The sequence below is a fragment of the Muntiacus reevesi genome, chromosome 1 (assembly GCF_963930625.1).
Source record: "Muntiacus reevesi chromosome 1, mMunRee1.1, whole genome shotgun sequence".
NCBI lineage: Eukaryota > Metazoa > Chordata > Mammalia > Artiodactyla > Cervidae > Muntiacus > Muntiacus reevesi.
In genome coordinates this window covers 257,822,441-257,838,466 of record NC_089249.1, presented here as the reverse complement: position 1 = coordinate 257,838,466, position 16,026 = coordinate 257,822,441, and the positions used below count along the sequence as shown (strand labels likewise).

Here is a 16,026-nt window from a genome sequence, read left to right as displayed (position 1 = left end):
ACTTTTCCTTTGCATTTGCAAGTTGGTTAACTGGTGCAAGTGGCCTAGCTTTCAGCATATCTTGGTTTTTGACATGTCTTCCTTAAATAAGTTTAATCATTTCTAGCTTTTGATTTAAAGCAAGAGATGCGTGACTCTTCCTTTCACTTGAACACTTACGAGGCCACTGCAGGATTATTAATTAGCCTAATGTCAACACTCTTGTATCTCAGGGGACAGGGAGGCCCAAGGAAAGGGAGAGAGACAGGAATGGCAGATACAGAGCAGCCAGAATACAAATATTTATTGATTAAGTTCACCATCTTTATATTGGCATGGTTCATGGACCACCCCCAAATAGTAACATCAAAGGTTACTGATCATCATAGATCACCATAACAAATATAATGATAAAGAGAAAGTTTAAAATATTGCAAGGATTACCAAAACGTGACGCAGAGGCATGAAGTGAGCAAATGTTGTTGGAAAAATGGCACTGATAGATTGCTTGACACATGGTTGCCAAAAATCTTCAACTTGTAAAAAATACAGAATTTGTGAAGCACACTAAAGCCAAGTGTAGTAAAATGAAGTATGTCTGTACAAAGCTACAGTAATCAAAACAGCATGACATTGGCAGAAAACTAGACACGGATTAATGTCACAGAATTGAGAGCCCAGGATAAACCTACATATATATGGACAATTAATTTATGACAAAGAAGCAAAGAACATACAATGGGAGAAAAGGCACTCTCTTCAATAAGTGGTATTGGGAAAGCTGGACAGCCATATGCAAAACAATGGAACTAGACCACTCTTCTACTCCATACACAAAAATCAACTCAAAATGGACTAAAGACTAGAATATAAGACTTAAAATCACAGAACTCCTAGAAAAAAACATATGCAGTACACTCTTTAACATTGGTCTTAGCACTATCTTTCTGGATATGTCTCCTGAGGTAATGGAAACAAAAGCAAAAATAAACAAAAACTACATCAAACCAAAAAACTGCACAGCAAAGGAAACAATCAGCAAAACAAAAAAACAACCTACTGAATGGGAGAAGATATTTGCAAATCATATGATGCAGTACATGCTTAATATCCAAAATATATATAAAGAAACTTATGCAGGGAATTCCCTGGTGATTCAGTGGTTAGGACTCCACACTCTCCCTGCTGGGGGCCTGGGTTTGATCCCAGGCTGGGAAACCCAAGATCCCACAAGCTGCGCAGTGCACTCAAAGAAAATAAATAAAAGAATCTATGATAGAAGCAGAGCTGAAAATTAGAGGAAAACATTTTTTAAAAAACTCACACAACTCAACAACAACTAAACAAACACCTCTATTAAAAAGTGGGCAGAGGATCTAAGCAGACATTTTTCTAAAGACATACAGTGGCCAGTAGGCACATGAAATAATGTTCAACATCACTAATTATTAGGGAAATGCTAATCAAAATCACAGTGGCATATCCCCTCACACTAGTTAAAATGACTATTATCAAAAAGACAGGAAATAACAAGTGCTGGTAAGGATGATGAGAAAGGGAACACAAACACTGGTGGTGGGAATGTAAATTGGTGCAGCTACTATGGAAAACAGTATGGAGATTCCTCAAAAAACTAAGACTAGAATTCCATTTCTGAGTATTTATCCAAAGAAAACAAAGATACTAATTCAAAAAGACATATGCACCCCTATATTCAGTGTACCATTATTTGTAATAGCCAAGATATGGACACAACCTAAGTGCTCACCAATGGATGAATGGATAATGATGCAGTGTATGTGCATAACACAATACTATTCAGACATTAAAAAAAAAAAGAAGATGAAACAACATGGATAGACCTTGAGGGTATTATGCTAAGTGAAATAAGTCAGATGGAAAAAGACAAATGCCATGTGTTTTTACTCATATGAGGAATATAAAAAATAAACAACTAAACCAAGCATAACAGAAATGAACATAGATACAGAGTAATGGTTATCAAGGGGAACGGGACATTGAGGATGGTGCAATGGTTAAAGGGGGTCAACTGCATAGTGTGGATGGAAACTTTCTGTGTATTCACTAGTAGTGAATACAGAAGTTGATGTATTATACAATGTTGTACATGTGAAACTTAAAAATAAATAATTTAAAATAAGACTTGGAGTCACTTTCAGTTACATCTGGTTTGCCAAAGCTCTTTGTTTTTCACTAATAATAGTGATAATAATGTTTTCATTAAAAACATAAATCAGATACAGGCTGTCTTCCAAACTTCAACTAGCTATATTAAGACATTTTTTAATGGATTTTATATTATGCTGGAAAAAAAAATAGAAAATATGTCTCAGACTAGGATACTTTCAGTAGGCATGCTACAACCAGAGAAGGAATAAATATACCTTCTCCAGCTAGTTCAGTGGTTCTCCATCTTGGCTCCACCTAGGGCCAAATATCACCTGGGGAACTTTAAAAATCCAGATGCCCAGGAGGTACCCAGACCAATCAAGTCAGAATCTGTGGAGGTGGGACCAGTTCTCGGTATTTTAAAAAGTGGGTCCAGAATTGGGAGCGTGGTACTGACATACGAGCACCACCATGTGTAGAATAGATGCTTAACGGGAAGCTGCTGCAGAGCCAGGGCGCTCAGCTCAGGGCTCTGGGATGACCCAGAGGGGTGGGATGGGGGTGTGAGTGGGACAGAGGGCCAAGAGGGAGGGGGCGTACGTACACACACACACACACACACACACACACACACACACACTGATTCACTTCACTGCACAACAGACAGAAACACAACATTGTAAATCAATTATACTCCAATAAAAAACAAATAAAGAGCAGGTCCAAGGTCAATTCACACCAAGCTAAGATCTACTACTGGCTACACAAACCTGAGTGGTTTGACAGGGTGTAAAACAGATTATGAATTATCTGGGTTTCCCAGCCTGGGATCAAACCCAGGCCCCCAGCAGGGAAAGTGTGGAGTCCTAACCACTGAATCACCAGTCACCACCAATAAAGAACTCACTATTGCCCCCAAGCAACGGTAACTGTGCCATTAATTTTCCTATAAATGCAGTCAACCATTCCTCTACTTTGTTAATTTAGTTTGACTTGCACAGAATGGCAAAACCTACAATCTTCTTCCAGATAATCAAGAGTTGCTTGTAGTACTTCCGCTGCCATTATTTCTACTCTCATAAAAATAACCCACCTCACATTTTCATATTTCATTTTAGATCATTTCATAAACTCTATCATTAATGCCAGAGCTTCAGGTGTATAGTAAGCACCATGATACGCCCTGATATGTGTATTCACTGGATTTGCATTTCTATTCAAATCATAACTATATCCAAACTGCACCTGCAGATTCCCTGTATCAGCAGCCATCTGAAAGGCACACATTTTAATCTGACTTTAATGCAGAGCTCCTCAATTTGAGCAGATGCTTGAAACTACATTTCAACCAGTGTGGTGGCTCATAAGACCCACTGATTTTTTTTGTCTCAGTCTTGCATAGAGTTAAAACCCCACCACAAAAAAGAGGACTTATTTGACTGACGGATGATCATTGCTCCCACTGCCACCTCCACCCCCACCTGCTCCCCCAGATGATCAGAATTTCCTAAAGCTGCTCTCATTCCAGGAATGATCAGGACTGAACTCATAAGCAGATTTACCAGGAAGCCAATGAAGCTTAAGCCTGAGGGCCTCTCAATGTGTCTGGGCCTCTTCCAGTGCTCTGAAAGTTTGTACTTGTAATTTGATACGCTTTTGCTTGAGGCAAATTGTGTGTTATACCCTACAAATCCTGGATCCATCCATGGTGGGTCTAATGTAACTTGGCTGCCATTTGGAAGGCAAGCACTAAAATAAGCTGTGAAATCTTCATAATGTGAAGTCAACAAGAATTAGCTGTGTTAAACCATGTCGACAGGTCAGTCTTTTCTTCCTCTCCAACAGAGGGACTCCTGTTGGTCTTCGAGGAAAGAGGGCATGACATGGAAGGAAAAGAAACCTATCTTTGGAAAGGACAGGCTCTAGGTCCTAAAAGAAACCAGAGGGAAAAATCTAGACTTTTCCAGTGTGTACGAAAATCAGATAGGCTTGGACCCAAGGGGCAGAACTGGCAATCCTGAGCAGATCCCAGGCCACCTGCCATAGATAAAACTCAGCTTTCTCTGCCTTTACAGCTAGGCATGTACATCTTGTTAGGCCTTCTTGTGAAGAAATTTTCTGTTCATCCTCTTGCTAAATTCAAATTCATTCTCAAGCAGTAAAGTTACCTTCTAAGCAATCATTAATGAGAAATGGCTAACATGCAAATGTCTGGAGTGAATATTTGAAAGCATAACCACTAATTGATGGTTCTAACCCAGAGTTCCCAGACTGCTGTGTATTTTGACGGAGGTGGAGGTGGGGGACGCGGGGATAGATGGAGGAGGATTAAAGCGGGAGGGAACCTGAAGAGGAGCCTGAAATATGGAAGCCCACTCGGCAGACTGCATGACTTGGCCGGGCAGCACCTTGTGTCAGGCTACCAGCCACAAGCAGCAGATCGGCACCACCAGGCGGGCTTATATTGCAGTCAAACAAGCAGATAGGCCTGCAAAGACAGATGGGAGCCTGAGGTCTCCACAACCTTCTCTCCTGCTCACTTTGGCAGCTCTCCACGTTCTGGGGGCACATGCGGGTCAGTAATTCCTGATTCAGAGAGTGGATGAAAAGTCTGATAGCGGATCTTAACCATTATCTAGCACTCCTTTCCCTTGGACATTTGTCCTTCTGGGCCTAGAACTTCTTTGGACAGCATCAGGCTCTCCCTGACCAGCCAAGAAGTCCAGATCATCTTCTTAGTACTTCCTTTCTTTCGGTTCTGTGTTCACCTGCTCTCTTGACCCGTGAACTTGGCCCTTCTGCCAAGTTCTCCCAGGCAGGTGGACTCTCCTCTGGGGCCAGCTCCATGGAGCAGCTGAGCCCCAGGGAAGTACTGATCCCTGCTCCAAACCTGATCCCCTTTCTTAGTACCATGGGCCATGGAGACTGACCCCTGTGTAACTTGCTGCTTGAGAGCAGGGCCACAGACACTGCCAAATCCATCTTTCATTTCATTTATGAATAAAGTTGGATCATGTAGGGGCACAGTTCTGAGGTGCTAGCCTACTGTGTGCCCCCTTTGCCTGGCAAAGTAATAAAGCCACTCTTTCTCCTCCATAAAAAAATAAATAAAACAGTTGGATCATGAGGCTCCAGACCACATTATAGGCGACCGCAGCGGCAGTGTGATTCGAGGAGGAGCAGGCTACTCTGCACCCAGCACACTGGTCGCGGTCAGCTAGCGGTCTGCCCCCCTCAGCCAACTGAACGAGGAGAGATTTCTTGCTGCACCTCTTGCAGCAGCAGGAGAGAAGCAAGAAGACAGGCGGCAGAGCAGCAGCAGGGTTCAGACAGTGAGGAAGATGGCTCTTAGGGATACTTCATCTCTGGCTCATCATGGATGGATAAGCCTGAGTTCGAAAGCCATTCTCCATTAGAAGTCTGCTTCAGCCTCGGGCGAATACAGGTACTTTCCCTGACCCAGTCTCCAGCTAATGGGGAGATGGGCTCATTCCAAATTGACCGAAAAGCTATTTTCCCTCACAAATCATATTTAAATTAAGAAACCTGTGAGAAAGCTCTGTACTTCACCTTTTCCAAAGATGGACCAGATTATGAGAACAAAAGACAGGAGAAAGTCTCAACGAATCACAGTTGATAACTCACTCTGCCGAAAGGGTAAAGAAGACCCCTATTACTTCATCAAAGAAATGTTCATTATTATAACATGCAGTCAACAGCAGAAGCTGACTGGATTGAGAAGACATCCATATTATTACCGTTACAGGATGTATTGTATCATGCTGATGGGAATTGGGGGAAAGTTTTAGGGAATATTTGGGGCAAAGAACATCCCCAGTTTGCCTGACCACATCCAGTGAAGGGTGTGTGGTAAAATATTTAAGATGTGGAATGTCATCAGTGTGCAAAGATTTTCCATTCAGATGGGATATATATATGTATATATAATAATTACTACGGTAATTTATGTTCATTATAGAGTATCTCTCTGTTCTTACATCAATTTAGAAAGCTTTCACCCAGACAGTACCTACCAGTTACTACTGTTGAATACAGGTTCATAGGCTTTGGAAATTAACTTTTCTTGTCCATTATTAATGAGCAATTAAGTAACAAAATGTATCATCACTCCTGGAACCCGTGGAGTTAGTTTAGGTGAAGGAACTCATAGCAACAGGATTGTTTAAACCACATACAGATTTATTTTAACATGATGTCCTTCTTGCACGTGAGAAAAGAGGACAGAGATAATAAATATAATTCTCCATCTATTTAAAACACTGTGCTTTTATTTTGGGTACTTCTTTACCTTGAAAATTAACTGACAACAACTCAGCACCATGGAGCTACTGGAAATGAATTATGAGTCCACTAAAGCAATAGATCCCTTTCTCCTCTCCCACCCCCTTCACAAGCCTTCCCTCCCACCTTGCAAATGCTTTTAGCACTGTACTCAATTAAAAGGAAAACGTGTTCTCAACAATTTGGCTTAAAAGGTTAAAGAACTCTGTTAATACAACATAAGAAAAATAACACATCCTTTTCTGATACAGAAGTTCTCGAAAGTGTTAAGCGTAGGCTACCTGTATGAGACTGACCTGTGGGTGCTTATTTAAAAGACAGTCTCACACCAAGACACACTGACTTAGACTAGGGAGCTGGGCATCTGCATTTTTAAGAAGCTGCCCAGTGTATTATCAAGATGCTGGCAGGCAAGGACCACTGATTTCCCAAAAATTGCCAGAGGTCTGGGCAATTAACTGCCAAGCGCTCAACAGCCTCCCCCTACTCACCGGGTGGACTCCCGTGTCCTGCTGCAGCCGTAGCAATTGCAAAAGCAGAGGCCGGGGAAACGGAGCAGTGGGAGTTGTCAGCCGTCTGCCCTGGTTGTTTAAAAAGAATGGAAACGGCATGGTGAGGCAGATGCATCATATTACATAATGAAAATTCTCATTTTCATTTCTGCACGGAATGAAGGGTTGGGTCAAATACCCTGTGTTGTCCTTTTTAATAGGCAAATAGCAAGATTCTATATTAGCAAGTTCGTTCTAGTTATAGACCCAGGAGAATGAAAACATACGTCTATACAAAAACGTACACACAAACATTCACAGCAGTATTATTCATAATAGCCAAAAAGTAAAAACAGCCAAATCTCCACCAACTGATGAAATGACAAACCACATCAAAAATTCCCATGTGAGGGAATATGATGTAGCCACAAAAGGCATGAGGTAGTCATACATACTACAACATTAGTGTACCTTGAAAGCATCATACTAAGTGAAAGTTGGTCACAAAAAATCACATGTTATATGATCCCATTTATACAAAATGTCCATAATAGGTAAATACATAGAGTCAAAAAGTAAATTAGTGGTTTCCAGGTGTGTGGGGGGATGAGAATGGGACGTGACCACTGATGTGTACAGGATTTCTCTAGCAGGGGTGATGAAAATATCTGGATTGAGATAGTGGTTATGGTTGCTCAGCCTTGTGAATATATAAAACCACTGAACTGCACACTTTAAAAGGGTGAATCTTATGGTATGTGAATTTTATCTCATTATAAAAAATATTTTTAAAAAATATTCTACATGTTACAGATAGAATTTTCTTCTCAAAGCACCCTTAGAAAGGGGGATGAGCTCTCATACTGAAGGACGCACTGAACACCTTTTGGTAGCTCCTCTCGCTTCTCAGATATTTACACATAGCATTTGATAATGTTGATGCCAACCTCACTCTTTTTCTCACTCAGGCTTTTAGTGAAGATAGTTCACTTCTTCTGTGGCTTTTCTGTGATTCTGTGGCTTTATTAGTTTGCCTCTAAAGTCATACAGTCGTGCTTAAAATAAATTAAAGGGGAAGCAAAGAGCTGCTTAATGTGCCTAAGCACAAAAGCACAAAACAGCTCTACCCTCTCCTTCGGCTGTGGGCAAGGAGACAGATGAACAGGCAAAATTTCAGCTACACAGTGAGAAAATGTGGGCTGCTGCCACTATTTGGAGACTCCATACATCATCACAGACTGTGGTTTCCTTCCTGCATCTCTGGGATTTGATTGGATCAGGAAAGAAACAAAGGACTTAATTAATCCACAAACAGGATGAGGATTTTCAAATAATGCCTATATAAATTTAAAGAATTTTAAATGAATATAAACACATGAAAATATACCATAAAGCAGAGCTCTAATGATAGTAACCAAGTGGAAAGCATTTAAATAACTCTTGCCTCAGTAAAGTTTTGCTTCCATATAGTTTGACTCCAAACTCTTCCAGGTTATAATGAACTCAAGGGAGTCTGTCTGACAGGGCAATGGTCACAGAAGTTGCCAAGGTCTGGACTGATCAAGGCTCTAAGAATAGTAAAGAGATTTGGCCAATCCCACAGGAGTCTTATAACAAGGCAGGGAAGTCTAACGTGTCACATCGGTTTTCCAGAAGTACCCAAATGTCAGGGTGACCCATGACTGATCAGGAGCCCAAAATCAGTCCCAGTCCCAAATGGCTAACATCCATCAGGGCAATTCTGCTGACAGTGGTCCACCCAGGCTAGCTGCTCTTGGAGCTGATGGCAACAACAGCTTCCGCTGTGTTGCTGAGGCTACAAATGAAATGACCATTTGGAGCCATGCACTCTGTCTTTTGCTAAACTGCCTTACTTGAATAGGAGTATGAAAGTCAGAAAACAGCTACATTTACTTAGGTTATTTGGGGTGAATCTGCTTTCACAAATGAATAATTTTCCCTTCCAACTTGAAATAATTGTCTTGAGGAAAAAAGGAGACATTTCAAAAACAACTGTTATCTGGAGTTATATTTATTTGAGCAATGGGGAGATAAAAGATTTCTATCTTTTGCTCTGATGGTTTTCCCTTCAATTAGAAATGGTATATTTTAAAACAAATTATGGGATAACATTTTATAATTTTCATAATAGAAAACACACCAGATTCTGCCACTAACAATAATGAAGACTGGAGTCCCAGGCAACTGGACATTACTTTAGCTGAAATATTGTTCTTAATAAGGTCACGCCACAGTTTTGTGTCCCAGATGAACCTATCTAATACAGACTACACTGGGAGGTCATCAGAGTAAGGTCATCAGAGTCTGGGAATATTTTGGCAAAACCAGCACTGACATTCAATCAACTGACAACCAAGAATCAGATTCAGGTTACTGCATACAAAATGCCATGCAATGATGGTGGTCAAGTAAGTACTGGTTATATTAGTGACATTTTCTCTAATCATTTATGTTTCACTACTTGCTCCCATGGTAACATTTGCTTCCAATTAATTTTCATAACTGAGACTGAAAAATATTTGGGAACTGAAATGGTAAGGTAAACGAAAGATTCAGGAGCCAGAATCAGCTCTCACTCGCGTGTTTCTGAGTCCCTTTCTGAGGGCTCACCTCCAGGCTGGCGGTAGCGGAGGTGCCGAGGAGTGGAGGGCGACCTGCAAGGTGAGAGTTCTGTAGCATCAGCTGCGGGGGAGCTGTCCACACCTGCTCGGTCCATGGGCGCAGACTCGAGGACTGCTGCTTTAAAACATCACACATTTTAACAACCAGGTTATGAATTCAAGAGCATCTTGCTGTTATCATGCATGGAAACACAAAAGTTCCTTATGGATAATAAGCATTTCATACTAGTCTGTATTTTTAAAGGACTTTATCATGATATTGAAGAACCAACTCACTGGAAAAGACCCTGATGCTGGGAAAGATTGAAGGTGGGAGGAGAAGGAGATGACAGAGGATGAGATAGTTGGATGGCATCACCAAAGTGATGAACATGAGTTTGAGTAGGCTCTGGGAGTTGTTGACAGACAGGGAAGCCTGGCGTGCTGCAGTCCATGGGGTCGCAAAGAGTCAGACAAAACTGAGAGACTGAACTGAACTGATCATGATCTCAAGCCACTCCTCCTGGCAGAATGCCGATGATACACAACATGTGGTTAGTGGCTACAGCACTGAACAACATTTTTCCATCCTTCCAGAAAGTTCTAATGCCCTAGAGCTACAGATAAGCAGCAGGCAAGTGAAAATTTTTATAATGAAAGTTGAGAGGTTTTAACATAATTTGAGTCTCTTCACTTGCAGGTAACATCCCATGAGTAAAAGAAACATCATCTCAGGGTCAGATTCAAGCTACTACCACATCCCTTGCACTAACTTGTTAATTACAACTTCATGTGTGTTATTTTAAGGAAAAGCACTACAAAAATTTCATAAACTTCTAACAACTCTTTGATTTCTTTTTCCCTGGGTTTTGCATCAACTGATAAAAACTGTATCACCTCCACTAATTTTCCATTATCTATGTCAGCAGAATTATTCTCAACTCCTTTTACCATTCCATTCAAGATTTCACTCAACAAACTCGACAAAATTCCTAATGATTTCACATAAAGCCATTTTTACACTTGTATGTGATTCACTCCTTTAGAAATATGGCCCAAATTCAGCTCTTCTGAAACACAAAGGGGCCAGGGAAGGGAAATGGTTAGAATCTTTCCTTGAATGACATAATTACAGTCAAGCTGGCAATGATGCAGGATGGAGACAAAAAAAATCAGTGCTTAGCTGTTAGTTTTATTATTTTCTAAATAACTCCCTCAAAATTCAGTAATAGAAGGCATCTGCTCTGCAAGAGCAAGCAGAATATCAAATGTGTGTCCTCGGTCTGATTCAACCATTCATTCCTCTGAGGCAAATGAGCAAATCACTTAGTCAGCAATTACACTGAACCAAAAAACTTCCCAGTGCAAGAGCTGGACAGGGCTCGGAAAGTCTACTGAAAAGACAGAAAAGCACAGAGTAACACTGTAAGCAAACGGGCACCTACAGAGAGGAAAAATCATGCCAGCACGGTGGGGGGAAAGAAGCGTTTCCTTCTGGCAGGTTCACTTTCAATCAATCCCTGCAAACAGCTCTGCCTGCAGAACGAGTGGGCAGGTGTGGGCTCAAAACAAATGCTAAAATTGGGAGCACTTTCAACCCACAGGCAGGCAATTTTCAAACTAGGAACAAAGAAACAGACACTAGTGATGTGGGTCGAGAATGCTTAGACTGTGTTGCACAGCCAGGGCCCAAGAGAATGCTGATGGACTAAGAGACCTGAACACCATGAGCAGGCCCCCGTGGTTCTCCTCTCTTCTCTGCTATTGGTTATATTTTGTTGATATCCCACCACTGGGTGGAATCTGAATGTGGGTGCTGGGCTGAGATTTGTGCTTTTTAGAAGAATTCAAGATAGCAGAAGGTGGGGCCTTCCTGGAAGGAAGAAAGAAGAGCACTAATGGATGTGGAGTGAGCCTGGAACACAACTGGGGATTAGTAGGGGGTGAAACTGACTGAATTACTCTTCCCTTACAAGTTCACAGCCTCGCTCAGATGAGGGATAGTTCCTGTTTCTCTTTTTTCCCTTCATGTCATTTGAAGTTCTCTTGCCAGGAAAGATGGCAAGGCTGGCATCATAACTGCAATGACAATAAAATCGGACAAAGGTTACTAGCATTTTTCAAAGAGGGCACCCTGCAACTGTCTAGCTAGACAGCAGTGAGAGGACCCATGGCCTCACTACAGACTCAACAGTGAAGCTGATCTTGTGCAATGAGGTTTGGATAATTGCATCCTGCGGTGAACAGCAGAAAAGATATAAACTCTAGGTACAGACTTCTTATTCAAGTTTGCCAACTGTTTTAAGTGTCAACATTATGCAAAGCACACGCAAACATCTTTCAGATTAAAGACAGATCATTGTCTCCATTTACTTTGCCAACTGAAATTTTCAAGATTAAACAGCAGAGTTAACACAGCAGCACTCTTGGCTTCTACAGACGTTATGCTCGCACACACACACACACACACTGATCTTGTCAGGCTGATGCTGAAGTAAAGTGTTTCATCTATGACTTTCCTGGAAATATTCATGATCAGTACTGCCTATATAACAATGAAAAATAAAGGAAAAATTAAATCTATAGCTCCTTCATTTCACCCTTCAGAAAAATGCTCAAGAGCTACCTAGACCTCAGTATTATTTTTAAACTTTCAATTCACAATGTTTCCTTTATGAGGATCCACAGGATAAATTATTCTCAAGTCCCAGGAACAAGAAAAGATGTGCCTGCCGACCAGTCTATTCTTAGTTTTCTGTGTGAATCATGTAATTGATTACACTCAGAACCAAAATCAGAATGACTCCAGGAACTGGAGAGAACCACACAGTATTTGTTTGTTCACTAACCATACCCTTCGCCTCATACAATTTTTCTCCATTGCCTGTTTCTTTATCTATTTTATTTTTAATCTAGTGTACCATGTGCCTCTTTGAGTTACATCTTAAATACTTTGAAGAACAATCTGGGAAGTAAATACATTAAAAATCATCAGAAGACAGCTACCTGAAAGGGAAAAGAAATCAAGATGCAAAGAAGTGGCCAGAAACAAAGTCTTTAAGAGAATGATGGGCCTTCCCAGGTGGCCCTAGTGGTAAAGAACCTGCCTGCCAATGCAGCAAATGTAAGAGACACAGGTTTGATCGCTGGGTGGGGAAGATCCCCTGGAGGAGGGCACAGCAGCCCATTCCAGTCTTCTTGCCTGGAGAATCCCAAGGACAGAGGAGCCTGATGGGCTATAATACACAGGGTTACAAAGAGCTGGACACAACTGAAGCGACTTAGCGCACATGCAAGAGAAGGACTGTTGGGGGGCAATTACAGTAGAGATGAGAGATAAAGGGGGATGTGTCAGTGGGTAGTCGTGATTATGACACGCTGGACGCTGGGCGTGTCATATGGTCAGATGTCCTCTGACCGGACATCTCTGGAGCTGAGGTAGGTTCTCAGGGGCTCACAAGTGCCATGGCCATGCGTGGACACAATCCTGAACACTGCCACCTCCACAGCAAGACAAGCTCTGCATTTAACCCTGACTCAAGAACCACAAAATCCTATTTCTACCCCACAAGCCATGTGAATAAACTGACCCCTGAAACTCTAACTGCAAGTCATTTGTTTGGGGGAAATCCAGTGGAGATACAGAAGCATTAAGCCCTCAACTTTGGTTTTTCTCTAATGTGAGAAAGATCCTACTATTTCTGTCTTGCCTTTACCCATGGGCCCTTTCCATCTGCTGGGCCCTGATCAGAAATAACCTGAGCTGCCACATAACGAGGTCTCCAGGTGCCACTAGCTGCGCCCACAATGTTCCCACCTCTGGCAGTCTGTTAGCGTCTTGCCCTGGGAGCTTCATTTGGTCCATTGTCATTTATCTTGGCTCCCCAGTTCTAAACTTTTTCCACCTCATTACTCTTGGGGAAAAGCCACTGATTCCTGCCAGTGATCACACTTCTATGTGAGAGAGTAGGCCAAACAGATGTTATGATGTGGCATTAGACTATCACATGCACTCTGGGCTTGGGCTTGGAAGACCATAACTAGGGATGACCACTGTGGAACAAACCATGTGTAAGTAAAGGTCTAAGAATTAATTATTATGCATAAGGGGCAACTTGACTGAGGGCCTTTAGAACTGTAACACGTACTTAGTATATAATGCAAAAAGGAATAGATTTTTCCTTTGCTTCTTTATTAAAGAAAAAAGTTACTATCTATACTATCAGGCCCTAGCCAAGTTAAAACGCAATCTCTAGAAAATTGCAAAAAAGGAGAAAGATTCTTACTGTGCTCCCATTAGAAGGCCACTATCAAAAGAACAGAAAATACTAAGGGTTGGCAAGGATGCAGAGAAACTGGAATCCCGTTTTCTGTTGATGGGAATGGTAAATGGTGTAGGCACTATCAAAAACAAAAATGTCCTCAAAAAATTAAAAACAGAATTACCGTATGACCTAGCAATCTCACTTCTGGGTATACATGCAAAGGAATTGAAAGCAGGGTCTTGAAGAGAATCTGCATACACACACACTGCAGTATTACTCACAATAGCCAAGAGAGGCAAACAACCCAAAAGTCCATCAAGAAAGGAATGGGTAAAGAAAATATGGAATACACATACAAAGGAATACTATTCAGCTTTTAAAAAGGAGAAAATCCTGGCACATGTTACAACAAAGATGAACCTCGAGGACATTAGGCTACATGAAAAAGCCGGTTTTACTTACATGCAATATAAAAAGTAATCAAATTCATAGAAAAAAAATAAGATGGTGGCTGCCAAGGGCTAGGGGGAGGGAGAAATGGGGAGTTGCCCAATGGGTATATAGTTTCAGTTTTGCAAGATGAAAAAGTTCTGTGTATTGCACAATAATGTGAATATATTGATACTTAACACTCCTGATCTATAAACTTAATGGCTAAGATGGCCAAAAAGAAGGAGAAGGAGAGAGGGGAGGACTTTTTAGGAGAGTTTTAAATAGTTTCTAGATACTAGAAAGCAGGAAGACTAGTAACAGGGTCTCCTCTGCAGAGCTTCCCATGGTGTCCAAACTGGACAAAAGCTGTCCTTTCACAAGCAGTGGCCACTCCTGCTCTTGGAAATGGCTTTCACCACCAGGGGGTTACCACCAGCCCTTTGCTTACAGGTGCTCTTTGCCCACGAGTTTGCCTATTTCCTCCATGCAGCCCATTCGTCCATTCTTCTTGGCTCACGTCAATGACACCTGCAGTTTCTGCTCAACCAAACATGATCTCGCCTGCTTTTCGCCTTCCTGAGCACTCCATCTCTACATCTTGCACCACCTGTGTTTGTCTACCTCCTCCAAGGGCCAAAGGCACCATCTCATTTACCACTGTGGATCCTATAGCACAGCAACGTGCAGAGAAAGAGGTCACAATGACTCCTGAACAACCTTACCCTGTTCTGGTCCCAGCCTCAGGGGCATTCCAAACAGTCGTGGAGCCACCAATGTCTGACACTGAGATGCTATTCCTAAAGCTCTCCTAACTCAAAATGACATGAACATCCAGACTAACCTCCAGATTCCTCCTCTCTCATTTAATACAATCCAATAACAGGAGAAAGAACTTTCTATATTCTGGGAAGTTTCTGTACTTCCTAGGCTGCTCTGATCCAGAGAGGAGACTTGAACTAAGCCTCCCAAAATCACTCCCTCCACGGAGACTTCCAAGCACTGGTCTGGATCAAACCCCAGATGCGCTTGTCAGCTTATGCACTGCCTCACTATTCCCAAGAAAACTCCATCGTGATTCTGCTGCAGCTTGTTGTTCTAATGACTTTTTAATTATCTTTCCCCTTTCATCCTCCTTAGTTGCTAATGTGTCAACTTAAAGAATTTCTTGCTTAAAAGGGTGCTACTTTTGATCTTGACAACCACTCCAGTTAAAATTCCATGAAGCACTTCACTCAGAAAGCTGATTTAAATGATCTGAGCTAGAAACTGCAAAGAGGCTTCAAGCAGGTATAAAGCAGGAGTCTGTGCTTCCATCTCAGTGATCCTCCTTAAAATTTGGACAATTTGCCTGACTTATTGCCCAATTTTTCATTATGTTATCAGCAAACAAATCAGTCATTGTGTATTTTACAAAGAAGCTGTTTGGCTAATTTGGCTGTTAAATTCTGTTCATCACAGAAACACTGGATTATAAAAGAACAAGGCTAGGCTCATCTCCTCCAACCCTTACGCTGTATCAAGCTGAGAAGGGTACGGAGATGTGTCACAGCAATCCCTAATTAGTCCCCTGAGTGTTTTGCTTGATTTATTCATTTAACAAAAATTTACAATCTGTGAAGCAAAGGCCAACGTCCTGACAGTACAGAAGTGAACAAGACAGACAAGGTTGCTGATCTCATGAGCTTCTGTAGGAAAAGACTTCCCAGGCAGAAAAGACTGCCCAAGCAAGGGCATAAACAAGTGCCAAGGTCCTGAGGCAGTAATGACCCAGGAGTTTTTGAGACACAAAAAAGAAATTAGTATGAC

At 41.6% G+C, this 16,026-nt stretch overlaps 1 protein-coding gene across 4 annotated transcripts in view; it reads right to left on the bottom strand.

The window, feature by feature from the left end:
* The window catches only part of RASGRF2 (Ras protein specific guanine nucleotide releasing factor 2), a 248,364-nt gene that overhangs the window by 92,857 nt on the left and 139,481 nt on the right, over positions 1-16,026 (bottom strand). For 3 of the 4 annotated variants that reach the window (XM_065919065.1, XM_065919068.1, XM_065919067.1), the window contains 2 exons: positions 9,534-9,662; positions 6,903-6,992 (listed from right to left, as the gene is read on the bottom strand). In XM_065919065.1, the coding sequence (XP_065775137.1) occupies positions 6,903-6,992; positions 9,534-9,662 (219 nt within the window). The remainder of the gene's footprint in view (positions 1-6,902; positions 6,993-9,533; positions 9,663-16,026) is intronic. The other variant, XM_065919066.1, reaches the window with a different exon arrangement.